At 44.4% G+C, this 22233-nt stretch overlaps 2 protein-coding genes across 3 annotated transcripts in view; one reads left to right on the plus strand and one right to left on the minus strand.

The window, feature by feature from the left end:
- The first annotated feature begins 19 nt into the window (after positions 1-19).
- Positions 20-572, plus strand: POLR3K (RNA polymerase III subunit K). The gene is made up of 3 exons (XM_053992255.1): positions 20-130; positions 220-307; positions 381-572. Exons 1-3 carry the CDS (start codon positions 20-22, stop codon positions 506-508), a joined length of 327 nt encoding a protein of 108 aa, XP_053848230.1. The 3' UTR covers positions 509-572.
- Positions 573-939: 367 nt separating this feature from the next.
- The window catches only part of GTF3C1 (general transcription factor IIIC subunit 1), a 38310-nt gene continuing 17016 nt past the window's right edge, over positions 940-22233 (minus strand). For both annotated transcript variants that reach the window (XM_053992235.1, XM_053992234.1), the window contains exons 18-37: positions 21853-21949; positions 20954-21131; positions 20395-20530; positions 19243-19378; positions 17410-17491; positions 16588-16773; positions 15964-16121; positions 14927-15069; positions 14678-14759; positions 13437-13549; positions 12410-12472; positions 11800-11893; positions 10781-10953; positions 9971-10255; positions 7819-8072; positions 6291-6577; positions 5120-5771; positions 3603-3642; positions 2752-2944; positions 940-1324 (exon numbers count right to left, since the gene is read on the minus strand). In XM_053992235.1, coding sequence (XP_053848210.1) covers positions 1103-1324; positions 2752-2944; positions 3603-3642; positions 5120-5771; positions 6291-6577; positions 7819-8072; positions 9971-10255; positions 10781-10953; positions 11800-11893; positions 12410-12472; positions 13437-13549; positions 14678-14759; positions 14927-15069; positions 15964-16121; positions 16588-16773; positions 17410-17491; positions 19243-19378; positions 20395-20530; positions 20954-21131; positions 21853-21949 — 3574 coding nt within the window. In that variant the 3' untranslated portion in view covers positions 940-1102. The remainder of the gene's footprint in view (positions 1325-2751; positions 2945-3602; positions 3643-5119; positions 5772-6290; positions 6578-7818; positions 8073-9970; positions 10256-10780; positions 10954-11799; positions 11894-12409; positions 12473-13436; positions 13550-14677; positions 14760-14926; positions 15070-15963; positions 16122-16587; positions 16774-17409; positions 17492-19242; positions 19379-20394; positions 20531-20953; positions 21132-21852; positions 21950-22233) is intronic.

Below are 22233 nucleotides of genomic sequence, written 5' to 3' on the forward strand. Positions count from 1 at the left end.
CGGCGCGGCGGAACCGGCGATGCTGCTCTTCTGCCCGGCCTGCGGGAACGTGCTGGTGGCCGAGGAGGGGCCGCGCTGCCACCGCTTCGCCTGCACCACCTGTCCCTACGTGCGCAACGTCACGCGGAAGGTACCGGGGCGCGGGCGGCGGGGGCGGCCCGGGGCGGGGGCCCGCCGTGCCCGGTGCCCGCTGAGCCGCTCCCGGTGCCCGTCCCGCAGGTGACGAGCAGGAAGTACCCGCGGCTGAAGGAGGTGGACGATGTGCTGGGCGGCGCCGCGGCCTGGGAGAACGTGGACTCCACGGCAGGTAGGGCCGGGCCGAGGGGCCGCGCGCGGGGCTCGCTCGGCCCTGCCGGCCCCTCACGGCCTTCTCCCCGCAGAGCCGTGCCCCAAGTGCGAGCACCCCCGCGCCTACTTCATGCAGATCCAGACGCGCTCGGCCGACGAGCCCATGACCACCTTCTACAAGTGCTGCAACCCGCAGTGCGGGCACCGCTGGCGGGACTGAGGGGCCGCGGGGAGCGGGGCTCGTAATTGCTGCTGCTCCTGCAATAAACGGGCACTGCGGGCAAGCAAGCGGCTGCTGCGTGGTTGCTTTGGGCCGGGCAGGGAGGGCAGACAGGCTCCAGCGGGGTGCTGTGCCCGTAATGCACACAGGGTGATAAAGTCACACCGAGAACCCGTGTTGAAAACAGAGACAGGTCTGAAGGTAGCCGAGCTGAAGCACGGTGAGGAAACCCCAGCCCTGAGCACAGCACAGCACGCAATGCAGAGGTGAAGTGTTACCACCGTGGCCTTACAGAGAACCAGAAATGAAAAAAGGGGCGTTTGCTGTGACCTGTGAAAATCCTGTCAGTTAAAGCAGGAACTACAAATTACACACTGCAACCAGTTACTGATAAAAGGAGAATGTGCTTCAAGTAGGATCACGTATTACTTGTGTTTTAACATCAAGCTTTATTCTCAGTTTAAATACATTCAGAAGTAAAAACGATAAATAACTTATTAAAAACATGATGGAGCACAAATTGTAACATTTAATCTCCATGGACACTCCCTCCCACAGGCTAAGCCAATTTCCTATGACTCAGCTTTACCCCTTCTATCCAGGGATAATCTGCACCCATTTATTCCAATTCATGTCGCAGGGGAACACTCTCCCCAGCCTGAGAGTACAGTCTATCGTGGGCTCATAGTAGATGGTTGGGCTTTCACTCAGTTTGGGATTCTGTAGTTGTTCTTCCACAACTGGCTGAGAAAAGAGTGACACTGGGGATGGCTTTTTCATGTAGAATCGTCTGATGCAACCAAGAGTTTCCAAACCCTGCAAAAAAAATTCGCATGTTTTAATTTGGGCAGTTGTAGCCAAAAAAAAAAAAAAAATAAGAAAAAGAAAAAGCTGTGAATGCTGCTCTAGCTACAGTGTGCTCAGAAATGTTGGACAATTTATGCCAAAAGTGGCTTCACTTGGACCCCTGAGGAGCCCATGATTACAACAAAAAGGTAAAAAGGATAAACAGCTTAATAAAACCATGCAAGCTCTGGCTACTAGATCTATCTATAGCTAGATAGATATAACTAGATAGATCTAGTTACTTTCAAGCACAGTGATTGATACATGGTTACTGACACAGAAGGTGCTCAGAAAGCGATGTCAACATTTAGGACCAGTTACAAAAAATCTAAGGCTGCTCTAGATGACGATCCCAGAATTATGTGCCAATCCTTGTTAATGGTTAATAGGTGTATGACAAGCTCTGTCTGTGGTTTCCAAACCACTTCTTAGTGAATTTATTGGTGCAGAAGTTAGATTGAAGTTCTCCACTCTATAAAATATAGAGGTAATTAATTGTTTGATTTTGTGGGTTTGAATTCACATTGCTCAGGGATCCATACTGGAACAGCCAGAACAGGATATGCACGACTGGCAACACTGCCAGCTGGCACTGTCACCACAGGGTACAAGCCCTGGGGGAAAAGTGGCACAGGGACACTGGAAAATGGATTTCCAGTTAGCAGGGAAGTCATGCTTTTGGGAAGGCCTGCAGCATTACTGCTCTGCTTCAGATTCTGAATAGTTACAGCAAAAAAATAGAAATCAAAGTTCCATTTCCAAAGTGGTGGCAACTGAATGTCAAGATGTGGGAATAAAACTATGAGAAATTCAAAATTTTCTTGCCATCTTTTGTCTGACAATTAAGGACCTGTAGGCAGGTCAGAAGGTCTGATTTACACATTGTCTAGCACAGACGCATTTCAGTTTGATTCTCATGACAGATTACCCATCTAGAAGGTATATAAGAAAAAAATTAAGAATATTTGGATTATCTGTGGTGACTGGGGACTGGAACCAGAGGATCTTTAAGGTGGCTGAGCAGCTCCAAAGATCAACACCTGTCCTTGGGTCTCCTCTTTGCTTGGCATTCTACACAGAATCACAGAATGTTATAGGGTTGGAATGGACCTTACAGACCATGCAGTCCCAACACCCCTTCCAACCCAAACTATTCCATGATCCCGTGATTACCACTGTAAACAGTCAATTTCATGGTGACAAGCCCCCACTCTTCAGCAAGTACCTGGACTTCCACCTCCCTGTACATCCCTTTCAGAAGCAAGCTCAGACTGTAACGCCAGTGAGAGCAGGGGTAAAGCCGGTTTCCCTCCGGCAGCGGAGGGGCTCTGGCTGTGCTTCACGGGCACTGAAGGGAGCAGGTGCTTTGCCCGCTTCCCCGGGCCGGCTGGCTGTACCTGCAGGATCTCCAGCACGGCCACGGGCTGCAGGACGCCGCTGTAGTGCTGCAGCAGCCCTGCCTGCGGCACGCCCGGCTTGCTCATCACGTGGTAGAGCACGGCCTCCATCATCCCCTTGCACACCGGCTTGTTCAGCTTCCCATCCACGATCCTCCACGGCCTCCCGATGAAGGAAACGTTCTCACAGGCCCTGCCAAAGACAGGGAAAACGCGGCTGTCGGGAATTCTTTGGGATAGTTTTCTCATCATTTCAATTTCTGCCTAATAGGGGTAATAACTGCAACCATTTTAACACAAGTGTAAATCCTGTGGCTGCTCTGAGCAAGGGCTGGTGCTGCTCTACCAAATCTGCATTTTTCACCCCTTTTAGCACCATTACAAACCCAGCAGCTGCCCTGGGTCTCGATGAACAGGGAAGCTTTGGCATTATCTCTAATATCCTCCAAAAATTATCCAAGACCTGCACCACACAGCAACAGTGCTCTGATGGGAAGCAAATGCCTCCTTTTTAGCATTTTGGTGTCCAAAAGACAGTCCCTGCATAGAAATTGCCATTTCTCATATTGCAGTTCCTGGGCACCTAGAAGCTGGCACTGGGCTTATTTGTACAGTAAAATCAGTTTTGGTCCTCTGATATTTGGAGCTCGTTGGTTTTTGGGTAAAAATATCTATCAGAGACATTTTTTCAGCATGCACAGGAGCACAAGGAACATTAACAGGAACAATGGAGTGGGGTTTCTCCATCACTGCTCATCAGAGCATAAAACTGAGGTTTCCAAACCACTGCTTCCAGTACTCTTTTGGCAGTGCCAAGTGTTTGGTATTCTGCAGACATCTCTGTTACTCACCGGTCCCTGGCTGCCTGGGAGACATCTGTCATGGAGCTTCCTGGAAAGAAAAGGACACATATTTTCTAATTAACTCAAATTCCTTATCTAATGGAAGGAGAGTTAAAGGTGGCCAACCTGTGACGTGCAAGAGCTTGCTAGAAAACCACAGCAGCAAACTACTCCACGTGCTGCTCAGTTTTGGGGAGCTCTGAGCTGCCCCTCTGCCCTGCCTGCAGCACACTCTTCCCACACCTCCTCCCACAACCACATCTCTTTACTCAACCCCACTTTTTGTGGTTCCTTTCCCCAGCCCCAGCAGGTTTTACTCCTGGAAGTCTGATGCTGTGGCTGAACCATGGTGATTGTATGGGCTGAAAGAACTGAGGTTCACAGAGAGCTGTGCAGGGTCTCAGCCTGGAGCTCTCCCAGGGGTCTGGGTCACTAAAGCTCCTGGAAATCCGAGGGATGTAGGGCAGAGCTCCAAGGAGCTGGAGACGTGAGTGCAAACTCAGGATTCCAGCAGGGCTCAGTTTCAAAGCAAAGGCTGTCTCTGCAACTCCCATTACATTATGTCATGGGTTTTAATTAGACAATTACTTAACGAGGTATTCCTACCACACCCGGAGGGTAACAGCTTTGGCTTAAGCACATGTAAATATTCACTGGCCAGTGAGAACTCTGTGTTTGATAACAGAACTCCTGTTTTTTCCCTCCTATGCTACAAACAAGTGAAGGATATTAAATCCAGGAGAGCACTTCAGTAGTTTAATTTAAGAACTGCTGAGGTCTCTTCTGTTTAGACAGCCCTTAGTGCATTTCCTGCAGGAAAGCTCCAGTTAAACAATCCCAAGCTGTGGGATGTTAGGGATCACCCCCTGGACCTGGGTACTGGCAGGGCTTGGCAAGGTACCACAGGAGCAGTGAGCTTGTGGTTCAGTCTGAGATTAGAGCTCATAAAAACCAAACCAAAATTAAATCCCCCACAAACTACTAAATGTAAAGCTTGGCAAGAACTACTAGCTATTAGAAAACTGGCAGTAAAAAGGAAAGAAAAATGAAGTCCAATTGGGTTACAAATGAGGCTGTTAAATCTCACTGGCATGTGCTGCTTCCTGGTGAATGGTTTAATGAGTTTAGGACTTTCAGCCATGGACATTCCAGCTAAATGCACACCAGCAGTGCTGTGTTTTCTGGGCTTAGAGATGCCTGAACTTTGGACTGAAGCCAGAGATGAGAAACTTCAGATCCAAATTATTCCGAAAAAGTTTAAGACATGGAAACAAGTTTCTAAGGAAAACATACTTCTGGACTAGTCATTCCAGCAAAAGGCACAGGAAGGATTATGTGAAGTGTTTGAAAATTTGGAGATCTTCCAGATGAGTTAGTGTTATGCCAATTTATCTGTGAGAGAAGACAATCTCTCCAGTACAGCTGCATAAAGAATCTAGGATTTGCTTATAAAGTGGAGCTACTGGTTTGGGACCAACTGTTGATGAGCTGGTTTGTATTTCAGGTATGCAGAGGGTTCTCCATACCTTTAGAGACTCCTGGGTTCTCCTGCAAGCAGGAAAGATCATCCTGCTCACTGGCTGATTGTTCAGGGATCTGCTCGCTGTGCTCAGTGCTGAGCTCATCGGTCTCTACTTCACGTTCTTTGTCCTCAGAACAAGATTTATCTTGTTCCTTGTAAGTGTCCACATCCACAGCCTCTGGAACAGGCTCTGGAAGTTCAGCTGGTGGTTCAGCTGGGGGCTCCAGGGAGCCTCCTCCTGCAGCTTCTTCACCTGCAGTAACAGCTTCCTTCCTTGGGACAGGCTCAGAAACAGCTGCATCCAAGTTGCTGCCATCTGCGTGTGCCAGAGCAGGCTGTGCACCCTGGCAGAGGTGACTGTCACCCTGAAGGACGTCAGTCTTACATCTCTTCCTCGGGGGCTCGTCATCACTGGCACACTGTGTGTCTTTTCCCAGCTGCTCCTCTTCTCCCAGACATTCCTGTCCCTTCCCTGGCTCCGAGGGCAGGTGTTCCTGTGGCACATCTGGGACAGCAGGGTCTGCCCCTGGCTGCTCAGCATCCTCTGCTTTCTTCAGGCACACTGAGCGTAGCAGCCAGGGCTTGGCAAACACTATTGCCACCAGTCTGACAGTGTAGCCTCCTACTTCTAAAACCTGCTGCATTTCAATGAGGTCCTGTAAAAAACAAACAAAAAACCCCACAACAAATTATCTCAGGAGCTTTCACTGAAAAATGTCACTTTAACCCAGTGTCACGGAATTGCCATGATTTAACTGGCAGCAAGGGAGGAGTAAAGTTTAGTAGAATATTCAATTTTGCCTCCAGCTGCACTGAAGTTGAAAAGATGTTTTACCTCTAAAGCTTCCTGAAATTACAGCATGAGATGTTTTTCTTCAGCTTAAAATAAGTTAAAAATATAACTGGGAACAAGTACTTTGCTTCCAAAGGTTGATGTTAGCACCTCTAGGTTTCTGAAACAGTTCATTCCTATCTTTGATTAAGTGCTGCTTTAATTTTTGGCCTTCCTAAATTTGAGGCAAGATTGCTGTCAGGTGTGGTGTGTTTCTCCTGCCTAACATAAATAACTCTGTTCAATTTATAGCTGCTTCTCACAGCCTGGAAGCTCGTCCTATTCAAGGGAATACTGAGCATGTAAACATTAATGTATGGAAAGCAGCTGGCTGTAAACCCACCTGGATGTACTGCTCCAAGCTCCTGCTGCGTTCAGCTTCCACCTGTTCATAGCTGCAGAAACGTTTGCTCAGCTCAGCTGTGCAAATCCCAAAGTGGGAAGTGGCCTCTATGGCCTTCCTGATCTCCAGAACAGCCGCCACGTCCCCGGGGCTGTACCCGTAACGCGCTGTACACTCGTGGAGAAACTTATCCACCTCATAGTTTTCCTCCTGGATTTTTATCAGCCTGGTGAAAGTTTCAGGGAGGCAGGAGATGCCCACAGCCATGTGATCCAGCAGGGAAGGAACTGCAAATAAACCACGGGAGTTTAAGCTGTGAAGCAGCAGTTACTGTGCAACATCCTACAGGAAGACAAACACATTAGAGGTGTTCCAGACCAATTAAAAACAGAGCTCAGCTTTCCCTCTTCATTTTGCAGTTCCCTTTTTATTTTCTGCCTTGCATATCTGTCTGAAAAGACCTGTAAAGAGGAGCAAACTGGTTTACACGGGCTCACCCTCCCAGCAAAAGGAATTGTGGCTGGAAGGCAGTGAGCACCTAGAGGAGTTCTCTCTAACACTGGGTCAGCTCAGCTCTGAGTTAATTGAGGGAATCCTCTCCTTTTTTCTTGAAGAAGGTCGAGTGAAAATTCTAGGGCAAGGAAATGCTGTAGAGGACACTTTTAATCAAGAAATCCACAGCAGAAAGCTGTTGGCCAGATATGGTTTGAACTACCACCTGTCAATGCTTTAGACAATTAGTTCAACAAAGCATCTCTGTGTTCAGTGACAGGTCCAGCACTCCCCAAAGTGACCCCCTGTACAGAGTATCCACAACTGAAGCCATGGAACTCCTATCCCAGTCCTGGCTGATGAGGGGGCAGCTCTGGCACTGCTCTTCCTGCTCCCTTTTACAAAGAATTTCTGTTTTACCTCTGCCACAACAGCAATGGAAATGGGTAGGGGCAGCACTAGATGATTTCAGCTGCAGAGCTCAAGGCTCTGGATACATTTGCATTACAGCTGAAAACAAGATGCTCTTTAAGAAGGGGCAGTGCTGATGAACTGCAGAGAGTCAAGCTCCAAATATTATAAAAATGTTTAAATTACTGACGTAAGAGGCCAGACATTGGACACCACTACTTCAGGCACTTGCATGAGACAATTAAATGAGAATTTCCATTCAAGGAGCTCTGAAAGATTTTCTTTTCTCTTTACAGAAGAGAAAGCCTGGCTGTGACATCATATGGTATTTTAAGTTGTTGAAGGGACTGAAAAACCTCCTGGAGAGGGTTAACAGAGCAGAGGACAGATTGCAGTAATAGTTTAACACAACATGAAACAGGGGCAAGGCCTTGTTACCAACAAAAGTCTGAGTCACCCATCTGTTTTAAGTCAGGAGAGAAAGCTTTACAGACTTGATGTGTAATGAAAACAGAATGTTCCTGTCAGGGGGCTTTGTTTAAATCAATTCCTCAGCAGGTGAGCTCACCATCTCTCCTGCTCCAAGCCAGCAACTTCTGTGCACTTTAGGCCAAACAGAACTAACCTGGAGAGCTGAGCCTTCCTGGGATGGGGGTACATCTGAGCCTGACCTTCACCTGGCAGGAGTTGACCACGATGTTGTCACTGGGGCTCAGGTTGCGTGTGCTGACGATGCCAGGGGAGTAGTAGCCTCTCATCAGTAAATAATTGGTGTGAGAGGCCTGGCGAGGTTTCACTTCGATTCTGCGCTTGCCTCCAGAGCTCTCATCCAAGTCGTCATCGTCATCGTCCTCGTCCTCCAGTCCTTCTTTTCCCAAGCTACAGCAAACACAGGAGGGTGGATTTGTTTGTTGGGTTTTTCCCAAAAGAAGAAAGTGATTCGTGACTCTGAGCAGAGCAAGGACACGGCGCTCCTGTGCTCTGGGCAGCTGGGGCAGTGTCCACACCAGGCTGATTCAGAGCACTGAGAACAAGAACTACAGAAAAGGAAATACCCTAAAGGTTCCTGGGAAAGGAAACTCTTTTTTTTTTTGAAAAATGTGTTGAAATGAACCCAAAATATCTCAGCTCTTTCGTTCAGCAGATGCTTCATCTTGAGGGAACATCTGTTAGACACTGAGAGCAGGAGGGATGCCACAGGATGGGGCAGACTGTTTATTTTTCAGGGTGAAAAGGAGGAGAGAGAGTTACAGATTTCAGTTATTTTAAAAAATAATAATTAAAAAAACACCAAAAACCAAACTGCAGTCATCCTCCAAGTAAAGAAAAGAACAGCAGTAACAGCCAGGATGGATTTCCCAGAAACAAACTTAGTCAAACCAACACTATTTATTCTAGGACATGACAAGAGCCACTGTGGATAAACCTGAAGGCTCTGAACAACCTGATCTAACTCTGAAGGTGCCTCTGTTTCAAGTAGATTATGGCAGAGACTATGAAAGGCTTCTTCCAACCTTTTCTATCATGAATTATAACTTAGGTACCTTCTTTTAAAATATATTTAAAATTGAAAGGGAACACATCACTTAGTAAAAAAACAATGAGTGCACTACTCAAGATGCCCCTACTCAGCAATGGGACCAGGCCAGGTCTCAGTGTGTTTTTGTTAATGACCTGGCTGATAAAACAGCTCATTCAGCTTGCACAGGATCACCCAACTGAGGACGCTGCAAGTACATGAGCAGCTGGGATTTGCATTCAGAACATCTCCAGCACACTGGAGAGTCAGCCTGGAAAAGAGCAGGGAGCAATTGCCTATGACAAATGCATGTTATTTATATTAGAGTACTCTGCATCTGTCCCTCCACACTGAGAGGGAACAATTAACCAGATAAAGGAAAAGAAACTTGTTAGGTGAGTCACAACAATCATAAGCTGTGCATGGATCACTGCACTGGGGAGGTTTGGCTGCTTTTTTTTTGGCAAGGCCGTGGCCCTTCAGAATCTTGGGATGCATTAGCAGGTGTTTCACCTATATAACAGGAGGGAATAGGCACAGAGCTGCCAGCAGGAGCATGGCTTTTGTTTTTTGACATCACAATTCAGTGCAGAAGAAAATAATGAGAAAGACAGAGAACTGGGTAACACGAATGAAGTGAAGGAACTGAAGCTGCTCATTTTGAAGAACAGCATGCTATGGGAGAGGGACCACAATAATATTCCTCAAGTAGGAATTAAGCTGCCCTAAAGAGAAAAAGAACAAAGTATTTTCCATGCTTATTCACAATAGGAAGCAGCAGGTCAAATTACTAAGAGATTTTAGTTGCACTTTTAAGAAAGCACATAATGACTGTAAGGAAAAGGGCTCACAAGAAAATTAAATCCAAGAGGAGACAGTGCACAGAAACACTGCTGTGGTGAGAGATTCCACTGATAAAGCTGAAACTTTGTTACCAACCCTCTCAGTCTGTGACATGCCAAGGCACAATGCTGATGGAATGCTCCTGTAGCACCCAGTGCTATCCTTTCCATTCTCTGATGGCACTGAAGTGCCAAGCAATTGAAATGTCACACATGAAGACAATTGCAGCCCAGGGCTATAATGACAGACACTGACTTAAGTGCCATTAAGTCTCCAGAGCACCACCTCAGAAATAAAAATCAAAACAATAGCACAGTAAAAATGCTACAGTGCAGTGCAGGAAATGCCAATTCCTGTCTAATTTCATCCAAGTTATCCCCTAACTGTATTCTCTAATAGAAATAACAGCATTTACCTTTTTATCACTTCATTTTCCACCATAGAGCTGTCCACCACAATGATCTGCTCTGGGATTCTCACATTCACAGCCACCAGTCCCAGGGAGAACAGGGAGAGCATGGCCACACACTGACCACCAGGGCCATCCATGGGAAATGCCACCATGCCTTCTGATGATGCATTTTCTTCATCTTTAAATGAGAAGTTGTGTGGCTGGTCTGATTTTTCAGCATCCTTGAGCTTCTCCAGGAACTGGAAGGACTCCGTACAAATGGTACTGGGGAAGCGCCACGTAAAAACTCTGCACAAAAACACACAGAAGCACAAATCCTTCAAAATCTGCTCTGAGAATAAGTTTTGTAATTATGGTAGCACAAAAGAGCCACAGTTGAAGTTTCATTCTAGAGCTGGTGACCAAGTACCTTCCACACCTGCTTTCACAGTCCTTTTACTGTTTCCAGAACATTAGGTGTTTATGCACTGTGTAAAGGTCAGGTAGCATACAGCAAATAAAAACCAAAGCTATCAACATCTGCTTCACAGGAGTGCTAAAGAAATCTGCCCACCACATCTACAACTGTGGTGCTGCATCTCCTCCCCTCTCCATGTGTCTCTGAAGTCCTGCCCAGCACCCTTGGCTCTATGCCCTGACTGCTCCCCACGTAAGGACTGACAGATGTGATGTCAGCTTCACCTTCACCTTCCTCTGCACCCTCGGCTGAAGGTTCCTTGCTCTGGACACTTCTCCTGTGCTGCCACCTCCATGCCACGCTTGGATAGATTTTTTCCTTTGCTCCAAGCCCAGCAGTGTCCCCCTGCCACCCACCTGTAGTAGCTCTGGGACAGCTGGTAGGACATGGGCACGAAGGGCAGAGCGCGGCTCTTCTTGGGCCCCAGCGAGTGGTTCACCCTGCGCCGGTTCACCAGGCTCCTCCTCTGGCACTCCAGGAAAGCCTTCACCAGGATGTCATCCCGGTACTCCTGGTACAGCCGGAACGTCTGCAACACAGCCCAGTGACAGCTCTGCATCCCCTGCTCCAGGTCATGCACTCAGGATGAAAATCATCCATAAAAAATCACTTTACTCCTCTGTTCCTTCTATGGCCTTCCAGACTTGCCATGGTAAATGCCAATTAAATTAACTTCATATTCAAAATGGGACTGGACTCCCACTGGAATTATAGATGTGAAAAATGCTCCTCTGCCACACATTTTGGTAAATTCTTCCCCTCTTTTCAGCAGGAACACTTGGTTCTGAGAGCCTGGCTATCCAGGTTCCACTCTTGCTTATGAGCTGCTAGACTCCCTTTGAACCTTGACCTTACTTAAGCACTTGACTGATTGATGATCTGTTTTTGTAGTCCACAACACAGAAGGAGAGATCCCCAACACCAGTGCTAGCTGGCTATTAGGATTGTTTTTATGATATCTCCTCCAGAACATTCCAGCTGCTCAGGTGGACACTAAAGCATGGTATAGATTGACCCACTGGAAGTGATGTGGAGCTTATTTCATGTGGTTTTAGGGAATTGCTTCAACCTCACATCTTGCAATCTCATCCTCAGAGAGAAAACAACAAACTAAAAATCTTCCTAAAATATATGCTTTCCCAAAAGCAGAATACTCCCCGCAGAATGGATACAAATCCAAGTTTCTGAGTTTCTTTTCTCCCATTTGAAAAAGGAATGTGCAAAGGGAGGGAGGAGAAACTTTAGAGTTGTATGACCAAAAGTGGATGTGGTACTTAGGAACATGGTTTAGTGGTGGCCTTGGCAGTGCTGGGCTGTTCCAACCTAAACAATTCCATGACTCTATGAGCAGTTAAGTTTGGTCCAGACACTGTACCTGAAATGACTGGCAAGATTCCATCTGGTGATCTGAGAGTGCCAGTGTGCTCTGAATCAGATTCTCCAGCACTAGGAAATGAATATCATAAATACTGAAAAAAAAAAAAAAAGAAAAAATATTTATTCCTGGTGATTTTTGAACATGAGGTATCCATTAAATCAGAACAAAAATCTACAAACTCCATCACCTGCTTCTGGAATAGATGCATAGAGGCACAAGATCTACAGCTGAGGATCATTCATGTAAAGGAATCTGTTACATTTTCCCTCACCTTCTACCCCCAATTTTTGTATCAGTCCAGATAATCTGACACAAATTTCTCCCTGATAACATCTCCTGCTCTTAAGATACAACATCCAATAGAAAATGTACAATTATCCCAGTGATAAAATAATTTTGAGGTTATCTAGGTGATCATTTTATCTGCCAAATCTATGTCAGAGGTCCCTACAGTCTTGTCAAAGTATTTTTTTTTTGTTAATAAATTTATACACTGCAACAAACAGATGGAAACCCTGAATTAGGACACTGTTTATATGACTTCCACAGATGGGAGGGGCTGATGTGGCCTGATCCTAATGAGGAAAATGGTGCTACTGCTACTCACCTGCTCAGATTATCCTCTTTTGGGCCTTGATTTGTGTCTTCTCCGATTGCCAGCACTCGAAATCTAGTTAAGGGAAGGGATAGGAGAACACTGGAACCAGATTTTCTGTGATTTTCTGTGATTTTGCATCAGCCATGAAGCCCAAGAGGCTGATGAGCACAACTGCTAACGAGGCAAATGCTGGGCCAGCCCAGGGGACTGTGTGCTCCAGCAGCCCTCAGCACGAGGGTCAGACAGGAAAAGAACTGTCCAGATCCATCTCCACTCAAATATCTGTTGACGAGGAGATAAAACAATGGACAGGAGACAGCTCTAGCACTGAAAGGATTTGTCATTTTATTGAGGTTTTGGACTTCCAGTTATGGCCAGCAGCACTTTTGCTGTAATGCACAGCTCTTCCCAAAATAAGAAAAATTACAAAGGTGCTAAATTTGTTATCATAAAATGGTCTGAGACATAATTTTTCCACATTGCTTTTCAAGTGTTAATCATCATGAAAAAGCTTAATGACCTGGAGCTGGAGAATGCTGTACAAGGCTGAGTGCTCTTCCTTATCAATACTTTTAGCAGCACTGAAATGATTCAGCTGAGCAACCAGCTACAAATTGTGATAGAAAATGGGGCCAGTTAATCTGAAAAACGCTATATTTCTACTGCAATGAAAGTTACACCTGAGTAGCATCATCTCTAACACCAAGGCTGAGGACTTGACAATTTAGGAAAACCTGCTGTAGTGAATTTCTAGTTTAAAAGTCTTATTTAATTATAAAAGTCTTATATAAGCAATAAGAATGGTTTGAAATCAGCAAAATTGTGCAAATAACTGAAAATCACTTACATGTATTTAGGAATTGTGGGTGGGAAAGAAACACTGCTGGTTGTATTTAGTAAAACTTTTCTTACTAAGGGTACAAATACAGAGGGTGTAAATCATGCCCAGAGAAGAGACCTGCTCTGAATTGCTGTCCCCTCTCTCACTGCCTCACCCCCGCCATGTGCAGAGCCAAAAGCACCAGGATTAAAATACCTGGCAAAGAGTTCCTCCAGAGTGTCAGGAATCTCCAGTTTGGGGTTCCCCAGGGTTGAACTGAATTTCTCTTTCAGTCTTTCCACAAACTCTTTAAACTCATTTGCACAAACCTTCGAAAAGAGGAGACAGAAATGTCATCAAACTCAATTCCTTAGAATGGAAAAACCCCTCTACTTTTAAAGTGTGCCTGAAAATTCTTGTAGCAATACTGAATGCTGAAGTCAGAAGCAGTCCAACAGCCAAGGCAAGGCAGGGAAAAGCTCGTGCAGTTTGTGTTTGCTGATTCAGTGAACAGTTGCAGGTTCCATCTGTAATCAGCTCACAGCTACAAGCCAAGCACCATGAACATATGTTCTAAGACAATTTCCTGAATTAACAGCAAGATCTCTTACTAGAGCTATGTTTAAGCTTCTGCTCAAGCCCTGCAGGCTTTTCCATGTTCTCCATGAAGTGTTCGCACAATCATGGCTTGGAGAACACCTGTTACATGAGAGGAATGATCTCTGGAAACAAGTTTCTATTTAACAGTCTTTGGGGATGGGGACACATATTTGTTTTAGTGATATCTCATCAGTGAACAACTGCTCTTCCTTTAAGCAACAGGAATCTAGCAACAGAACTGATGGGCTTTTCTGACAGTGGTATGAACTGGCATTCCGAGATAAAAATCTTGCTATGACACTGTCCTTGCTCTGAAAAAAATTCTGAAAACCAAAATGGAATTGCTTGCACTGAAAATGTAAACAACTTTTCAATTTGAAATTATGGTTCATTTAAATGAAAAATAAAAAGAAATAAAATCTTTTGGCTGCTCAAATCAAGTCTGATAAAATTTGCTTGTGTTCCTGCACTCGTTCACAGAAGCTAAGGTGACAGTTCAACACACAACTGGAATAAAAATTAGAAATTACAGAACAAAAACATTTTCTTGCTCAGGTAACAATGTGGCTGAAAGGATAAAAAAGCAATCAGCAGAGATGTTTAGTCAAGGATATTTATAAACAAACACATTGAAAACACAGTGGGTTTTGCACAGGGGGTTGTTTATGTGCCTTTGGAAAGCTGCCCTGTGTCCACTTTATCTCAAACCAGCAATGATGCTGCATTTTTACAACGATGCTATTTTAAAAATAGCTAAAGGTTCAAGGGAGAGAAAAGACATGAAATCACAGTGCAAGTACTCAGTAATCCAAACAGCATAAAGTACTCTATGAACTTTTGGAATACTTTCCTCCTACCTGTGGATCTTCATAATTATTTTCTCTGTTCATGAAATCGTCAATGAGAGCTTTATCTTGGTAAACCTCAGCAAGGCAAACTCTGCAAGAGATACAATTGAAGGTGTTGCTCAGAGCTCAAAACAGATCTGACAGCAGCAGGGTGCAAGCAAGATGAAATTTTTAAGTGACATGAAACAAAAGAAACATGTAGGAGGACCATGTCCCTCCAGGAGAATATAGCCTATATGTAGAACACAGAAAACTTACTTGTAATTGAGGTAGGTCTGTGGGTTTCTGACAATGTAGCGGGCTCTGCGTCCCACGGAATGGGAGGTTTTATCCAGAGACTCCTCGAAGCTGGAGTGCATCAGGTCCCTCACCACCTGCCAGGGCACAAAGGGCCCTTTCACCTGCAGGAGGAACAGAGTGTCTGCAGTTAAACCTCTGTGTGCACACACATGGTGAGAGCAGGATGAAGTCCTGGCAGGTGAAATGTGTGTGCAGCACCCATTTGTGTGCAGCTCCATCCTTGTCAGACAATACCCTTTTCTGACCCAGAGATGGGGCAACTGAGAGGCGTTGTCAAAACTTTCATTCCATTTTCAGTCTCATGAGAAGGCTGAGACAATACAGGTGTTATAATTCATGCCATCACAATCAGAAGCCAACCATTTCCTAATTACAATACACTATAAGTGTTTCTTGGCCTATCAACTTTTGCCACACCATGCTGTAAATGCCTTAAAGCCAATTATCTGAAATTACCCCTCGTGGGTATTACTACAATGCATCTTTCATAGCTCTATTTCTCCAAAGTATCTAGTCTTCTTTGCAAAGCCATCCTTTGAAGATGGATTTTTTCTAGTTCAATTTCTCTCTCAACGGTATCTGTCCTATTCTATAGCATTTCTAAGTCAGCATTTCTTATCTCAAAGTTTGCATACAGATGCACACTGCGTGGGCCTTCTGTCAAGCCCTGACAACTCTCTACAAATCCATTTCCCACATTTCCCCTCTCTCTTGGACAGAAGGAACTTTGATGGTCTTGTTCATCATTTGTTGTATACAGCGAAGGACATAAGGTACTATCACTAACATTGTTATGATAATAATCAATGCACATAAACTTATTTTGTAAAGCTCTTTTAGCTAAGGTGCAAAACTCTAAACAAGTCGCTTAACCATGATCCGTCGTTTGTCTTGATTTGTCAAATCTCTCAGTTTTTGAAGTTGTTTGTGGATGGATACTGAATGGTTAGACAAGTTCATACAATACAGTCTTTCAAAATCAGCAGTGCTCCCACCTTGGCATTGAGCACGTGGCTGGCAATCCTGCAGAGCATGAGCAGGCTGTCCTCCTGCACCGTCCAGGTCACGCGCAGCCGCGTCATCCTCAGCAGGGCACTCTGGTCAGCCTTGTCGTGGTAGCGCAGCCGTTTGCTTTTGTCTGCAGAATCCTCTTCTGACAAACCCAGGGAAACAAAAGAAGACATTTATCTCAGAACCTTATATTCTGATAACTCAAAGTTCTAGCACAGGCTCAACACCAGTTCAAGTTTGTAAGAATGAGAGACAAGCAGAGAAGGAAGTTGCAGTCCAGAAGTGAAATGCAGCAATAGCTCCCCTAGGCATGAGAAAACAAACACCTTAATTGGCAAATTGACAACCTAGAGCATCATTCCATGAGGAATCTTTAAGCCAGCTATCAAGAGCTGATAATGGATTGCAGGGAGCTGCTCGGGCACAGACTCCATGAGGATTCCTGCAGCCGTGGCTCACACACAGCTCATGGGACACCTGAGCCTCCCCAGCGACTGAAGCAGCCCACAGACATGGCCACAAAGCTGCCCTGTCCCACACCCTCTTTGCCAAAGCAGCTTCCTGCAGCCCTAGGCATAGAAAAGAATGCTGCTTTTTCCTGTTCTTACCTTTCTTTTTCTTCTTTGTCTTCTTTCCAACATCTTTCCTAAGCCTCTTCCTCTTTTGGCTTTTTCCACCTCTCACTCGTTTCGTTCTATCCTGGGTTGGTTCTTTAGTTATTTCAATACATTCCTCTTTCTGGATAAGTGACTCTGATCCTACCTTTGCTTCTCCCAAAATATTAATTTTGTTACCTAAAATGACACATATTTACAGCAGTGGAGCTTTTTAGCAATGACATTCTACAATGTTAATACAAGGTATAGAGACCAAATGACAAATTTCAGTAAAAGACAGATGCCCCCTCAAAATTGCTCTTTGTTAGTCCTGTCATTTCATGCCCCTTCTCAGCAGCTCACAGAATAAATTCCTACATTAATGAGGAACCATCAAGTAATTAAGCCTAGTTTACAGTGCACAAACACAAGGGAACAGAGCTGAGGTTTTACATCCAACCTGAAGCATTTTTCCCTCCTTAGCTCAAACATTAGGCTGGATAACAATGCTACAAAACATCGGTCCCTCTGGACTTTCGGCAAACTGCACATCAGAAATTACAAAGGATAGAAATTATTGTTTTATAAGAATTTATTTACACATCTATTTTACAGCCCCAGAAGTACTCTAGATCATTGTAAGGAGACAGGACCAGCCCATGTTATCAATACTAGATAAAAAATTATTGTTCCATATAGCCAGTAATAGAGAATGAAATCATTTATCTGTTTTACTGCCCCAGGAACATCCCAGATTACTGGAAGGAGAAAAGAACAACCCACACCTTTGATGTTGGGTTTGACAAAAGCAGGAGGAGCAGTCTCAGGCCTTACCTCCAGTACTGAGAGGCAGGGAGTGTTTGGTGAGGAAGGTTTGGAGTCTCGCTGTCAGCCCATTTTCAGGAACTGTATTTTCCTAAGACAACACAACTTTAAAAAAGGTGACATACAAAAGGGATTCACTGGTTTTAACAACAATCTACTTTTATAATCTGAGTAGTGTCAGAAAGAAATTTTCCATTTAAAGGAAAAGATCCCTGGCTATAAGAAAGAACTCATTTGTATTATTACTACCACACATTAGACTGGCTCCAGAGATTTTCTTAAATCACACTGGAATGACCACTAGACTGTGAAGGTTAGAAATCTCCTCAAGTTTAAAAGTAGTAATTACTGGAAAAGAAATGCTCATTTCTTTCATTGCTACAGAGGCTGAGCAGAGTTTGCTGTAAAACAGTGTTAACATTTTACATTCCAAAGAACTTCTAAAACGCACAAAACCAAAATGCAAACACAAACACTGAGTAAACACCTCCTATAGTACATTCTGCCCATCCTAAATCTGAGCCTGAACCAACTGCAATGTATTGGGAGTTCTGCCATTCTCTGCTAAACCCATTTTTCTCATGTGGAGTTTACTGGGGGCAGAAGTTGGTCACAAGATGTGGAGAGGAAAGCAGAGACCAAAGAGCTGCTGGAGGTTGTGTTACTGCTCAACAATGAGGTGACTGAACAACAGACAGAATTAAGAGTGAAATGATCCTGGCTGAGGGAAATAAATTAGCAACTCTAATTTTACATCCACTGACAGGCTCTGATTTGCACACTGCTTAGGGGAGAGTAATTACAGGCAGTTCTGTGAAAGTCCCTGCTCAATGCCTGGTAATGGTGAAAAAGCAACAAAATATACAGAATTCTTAGGGAAGTAAAGCAACACTAAGCAGCTGAAAAAATCTGTGCTGGGCCAACCTTAAAGCACTCTCAGATTGTATTTCCACTTTAAAAAGGACAGGTAGAACTGTCACAGGTTAAAATAAAGGCAACAAGAATTATTAAAGACAGGACAGTTCCATGCTGGAAATAGTAGATGTCAGTCTTAAGAAAAGGTGATGAATATGAGAGACATAAGAGTTGTTTACAAAAATCCAGTGAAACAGTAAGAAAAATGAAGAATGTATTTTTCACAGCTTCCCACAGTTCTACAATTACTGGGGAGCTTAAGGCATCAAGAGGAAGTGATGGCACATACCAGGAATTTGAAACACTTTGCCACAGGAGGCTGGAGATAGTAAAGACTTACATATGCTCAAAAAGCAGACAAATTAATGCCAAAGAAAAAAGCTATTACTGGTTTGAAACATCAGCCCCAGATTTAGAATGGCCTTGAGCTAAAATTGCAGACAGCTGGGAGAGCATTCTGAGGAAATATCCCTTGCTCTTACAAGTTTCCATCAGAGACAGGACATTAGCCAGAATTCTGATTTACATGTGTTGGGTTCCCTAGTTGTTTGTGGTTTTTTGTTTGTTTTGGGATTTTTTTTTTCTTGTGTATTTCCTTGTTTTGGATATTTTGCTTTTTGTCTGACAACTTCTACATTCCAGAAAGGAAAGAGGAACCACTGAGTAGTGTGAACTGCTTGCTCATTGCTCCTTTGGCTGAATGCACTAACAAATTCATGGTCAAATTCAACTCTCAAATAAAATTTATGTCCAATTCTTTCATTCATTCAGCACCAAGATTTGTGAACGTCTGGCACTCATTTTGTTCCAGTGCTGCGAACCCTTACTGAGAGCATGCAAACAGTAAGAATTTGGTGCCACTACCTCAACTTCAGGAACATTAAAATTTGGAGAAGTCACTCCAGTGTATAAATTTTAAATACCCACCTTCCTGGTCTTGTTGATGATGTAGCTTGTCCAGATCCAATTGCGTTTCAGATGCCCATAAAAGCTGGAATCCAGACCTGCAGCTCCCAGCCCATCTCCAGGGATGGATCCATCATCAACCACCTCTCTGCTGCCTCTACCAGCAAGAGGAACAAAACCCACAGGAATTATTTTGTACAGATTGCTTCTCAGAGCTCTTAACTGGTGTGCGTGCAATGTGCAGAACTCTCCCCTTCCCCTCCCAGTTTAGGGGGTAATAATACAGCATTAATTATTTCCCAAAACTGTTTCTTTATCTTAAAGATGCCACAGTCACCCCAGCCTAACTGCAAGTAAACACCAGAAATCCAATTTAATAGATTTACTGCCACAAAAACAGACCATATGCAGAAGTTCAAGCAAGGATCAGTGGAACTGGGTCCCTCAACTCCATTTTTTTTTTAAGATAACTTGATATATCCACCTGCAACATGGAACTAACTGAAAATACTTTTAAACAGACTGTTTATTGAAACAGAATAGAATATTGACAGAGCTAAACCAGAGTGCAGAGCACAATCTATAAACTTTAGCTGGGGTTCTGCATGGCTGTCACAAGTTGTGAGTGTGCAATCCTCCCAGGTATTCTGGGTGTGATTAGGCAGAAGATTAAATGCTCCAGAGATCACCTTCAGATCACAGTGCACATTAGAAATTAATCTACAACCAATTACAGCCAAGTGCAGCACAAAGGGACAGGATTCAGACACTGGGGAGCTGCTGAAGCTACTTGAGATACCATGATATAAAGCATAGGAACAGAAAACCTTTCCATTTGTTACTCCTGGCATTCAGGGTACTTGGGAAGCATTCCCTCCCTCCCAACTCTGCTCTCCTCAGGACTCTTGCAACACACATCTGTACTGCCCTGGAAAGAAATCCCAATCTGTTCATCCCATCCCTCCAGCACACAACCTGCTTGGCAGCCAAGTTATTGGGAACATGACACAGAACTACAGCTCCTTGGACTCAGTTCACCTCTGACCTCCACAGAACACCCAGCTGAGATGCTGCAGCCTCAAGGGCTTTTGCTATTGAGTAACATCCTCAGCCCCTGCACAGTTCCTCTGGCCTGCCCTGCTCCAGCAGCTCGTGGGGGCCAAGGTGACCTACGTGGTGTATTCCAGCATGGCACACTTTCGCTCCAGGTTGTGTTTGTTCACTGCTGACTCCTGCTCCTTCTCCACATCCAGGGCAGTCTCCTCCTCTGCAAGGCTGCTCCTCTTTGTCCGAGGACAGCGGACAACTCCTGGACAGACAAAGGGGTTTCACTCTCAGCATGACAGCTCAGAATTCAACTTATCTTCAATCCACCTTGCTCTGGCAAACTACTGCTCCCACATAGTGCTGCCATTTTTACCCCTTCTCAATACAACATGCCTGCTTCTCACAGAGAAGGGCTACTGTCAACTCTGGTATTTCCAACAGGGCAGCAATGTTTTGAACACAAGTGGATCACAACTTCATACAATTATATGGACACAGGTCCCAATTTTTTTTTTTTTTTTTTTTTTTTTTTTTTTTTTTTTTTTGGGATGCAAGAACAGGACAGCATTCCGAAACAGTAGAAGTGGAAAACCAGAGCCTGGCTCAAGTTTTAGGAAGGGAAGAGGAACTGTGGTGTGCCCAGAAAGGGCAGAGAGGGTGCTCAGGAGGTCCAACTGTGCCATACCCAGGGGTGTGTTCAGGCAGACACACTGCAGATCAAACCAGAAGTTCTCCACGTCCTGCAGGGTGTTGAGGACGTAGCAGCGCCGCTCAAAGGGGCGGCTGCTCTGTGCCAGGTTGTAGTGCAGGTCACAGATGGTGGTGTCCACAATCACAGCATTTCTCTTCATGTACACAAACACCTGCCAGACACAGCACAGCTCAGGCTGTAAACATCACTGAAACTGCCTAATTAGCAGGACACACCAGCAACTTAGGACTGGACAGTTTCTGTCTTTGCTGTTTTTAGCCACTGCTCTGACAGAGGCCACACCCATTCCCACACTATTGCACTGTATTCCCAAATTCCCTTGACAGCAATTCAGAAGTTTCTTTTCTAGATTTAGAACAGTTTCTTTTCTCCCTTGTGCACAGAATATTCCAAGTTTCCAGAGAGTGGCTATTTACTGCAAGTCCTCACTTGGGATTGGAATGGGTAAGTCTGGGGCCTCATTACCTTTCTTAGCCTCATAAGTCTGGTCTGCTTTCTCATTTGCAGGTGCTCTCTATCTAAAAAGATGCATATGAATCTCATTATTTTACTCTGATCAGTCCCTTTGTTCTCTGTCAGACATCCAAGCTTAACACCTTGATGGAAAGGAATGTGTCATACTCATTTTTCATTAAGTCTTGCCAGTCTGGGACCTCCTGGATCATTATTGTGTGCAGTGTTCAGCATTATACATTTGAGTAGTTCCCTTCTAGAGGATAGAGGTGAAGAATTACCTTCACAACTTACAGTATCACTTGGATCTGGAGATTTGCACATACATCTGAATCATCAGTACTTCATTTAAGGTAATTATGAACCCCAGATCTTGAGAGATTCATGAAGAGTAACTGCCTTTAATTTTTTTTAATTACCTGGTCTTTGTCTTGAAACTTCTCTGTTGGGCCAAACTGCAGCAGTCCCATGTAACATAATCTCTGAAGGTTTTCTACCACTGAGAAGATGTACCTCCTGTAGCAATGGTAGGAGTGCTACAATTAGCACTCATGAAAACAGAGAAGTGACACCAGAAAATCCAACATTTTCATGCAGCAACCTGAGCTTTCAGCAAACAACCGAGTTATAGAATTTATGAAGTGGTATTTTTGCTTGAATTATCAGCCTATGAAAAACATGTAATACTCTAAGGGTCCAAATTTTCTTTCCTAAAATCATAAAGCCAATGTTTTTAACCAAATACGAAGCAAAATTTTGCTAGTAAAAAAGAAAATTAGCCAGAAATAACATCTGTAAAA

This window comes from Vidua macroura, chromosome 16 (genome assembly GCF_024509145.1).
Source record: "Vidua macroura isolate BioBank_ID:100142 chromosome 16, ASM2450914v1, whole genome shotgun sequence".
Lineage (NCBI taxonomy): Eukaryota > Metazoa > Chordata > Aves > Passeriformes > Viduidae > Vidua > Vidua macroura.

What these genes read in the sequence shown, in the direction of transcription:
- POLR3K (XM_053992255.1), top strand. Translation starts at nt 20, where the DNA reads ATGCTGCTCTTCTGCCCGGCCTGCGGGAACGTGCTGGTGGCCGAGGAG. An exon ending in TGCGCAACGTCACGCGGAAG is followed by an intron (nt 131 to 219) that starts GTACCGGGGCGC and finishes CCCGTCCCGCAG; the next exon opens with GTGACGAGCAGGAAGTACCC. An exon ending in GAACGTGGACTCCACGGCAG is followed by an intron (nt 308 to 380) that starts GTAGGGCCGGGC and finishes TTCTCCCCGCAG; the next exon opens with AGCCGTGCCCCAAGTGCGAG.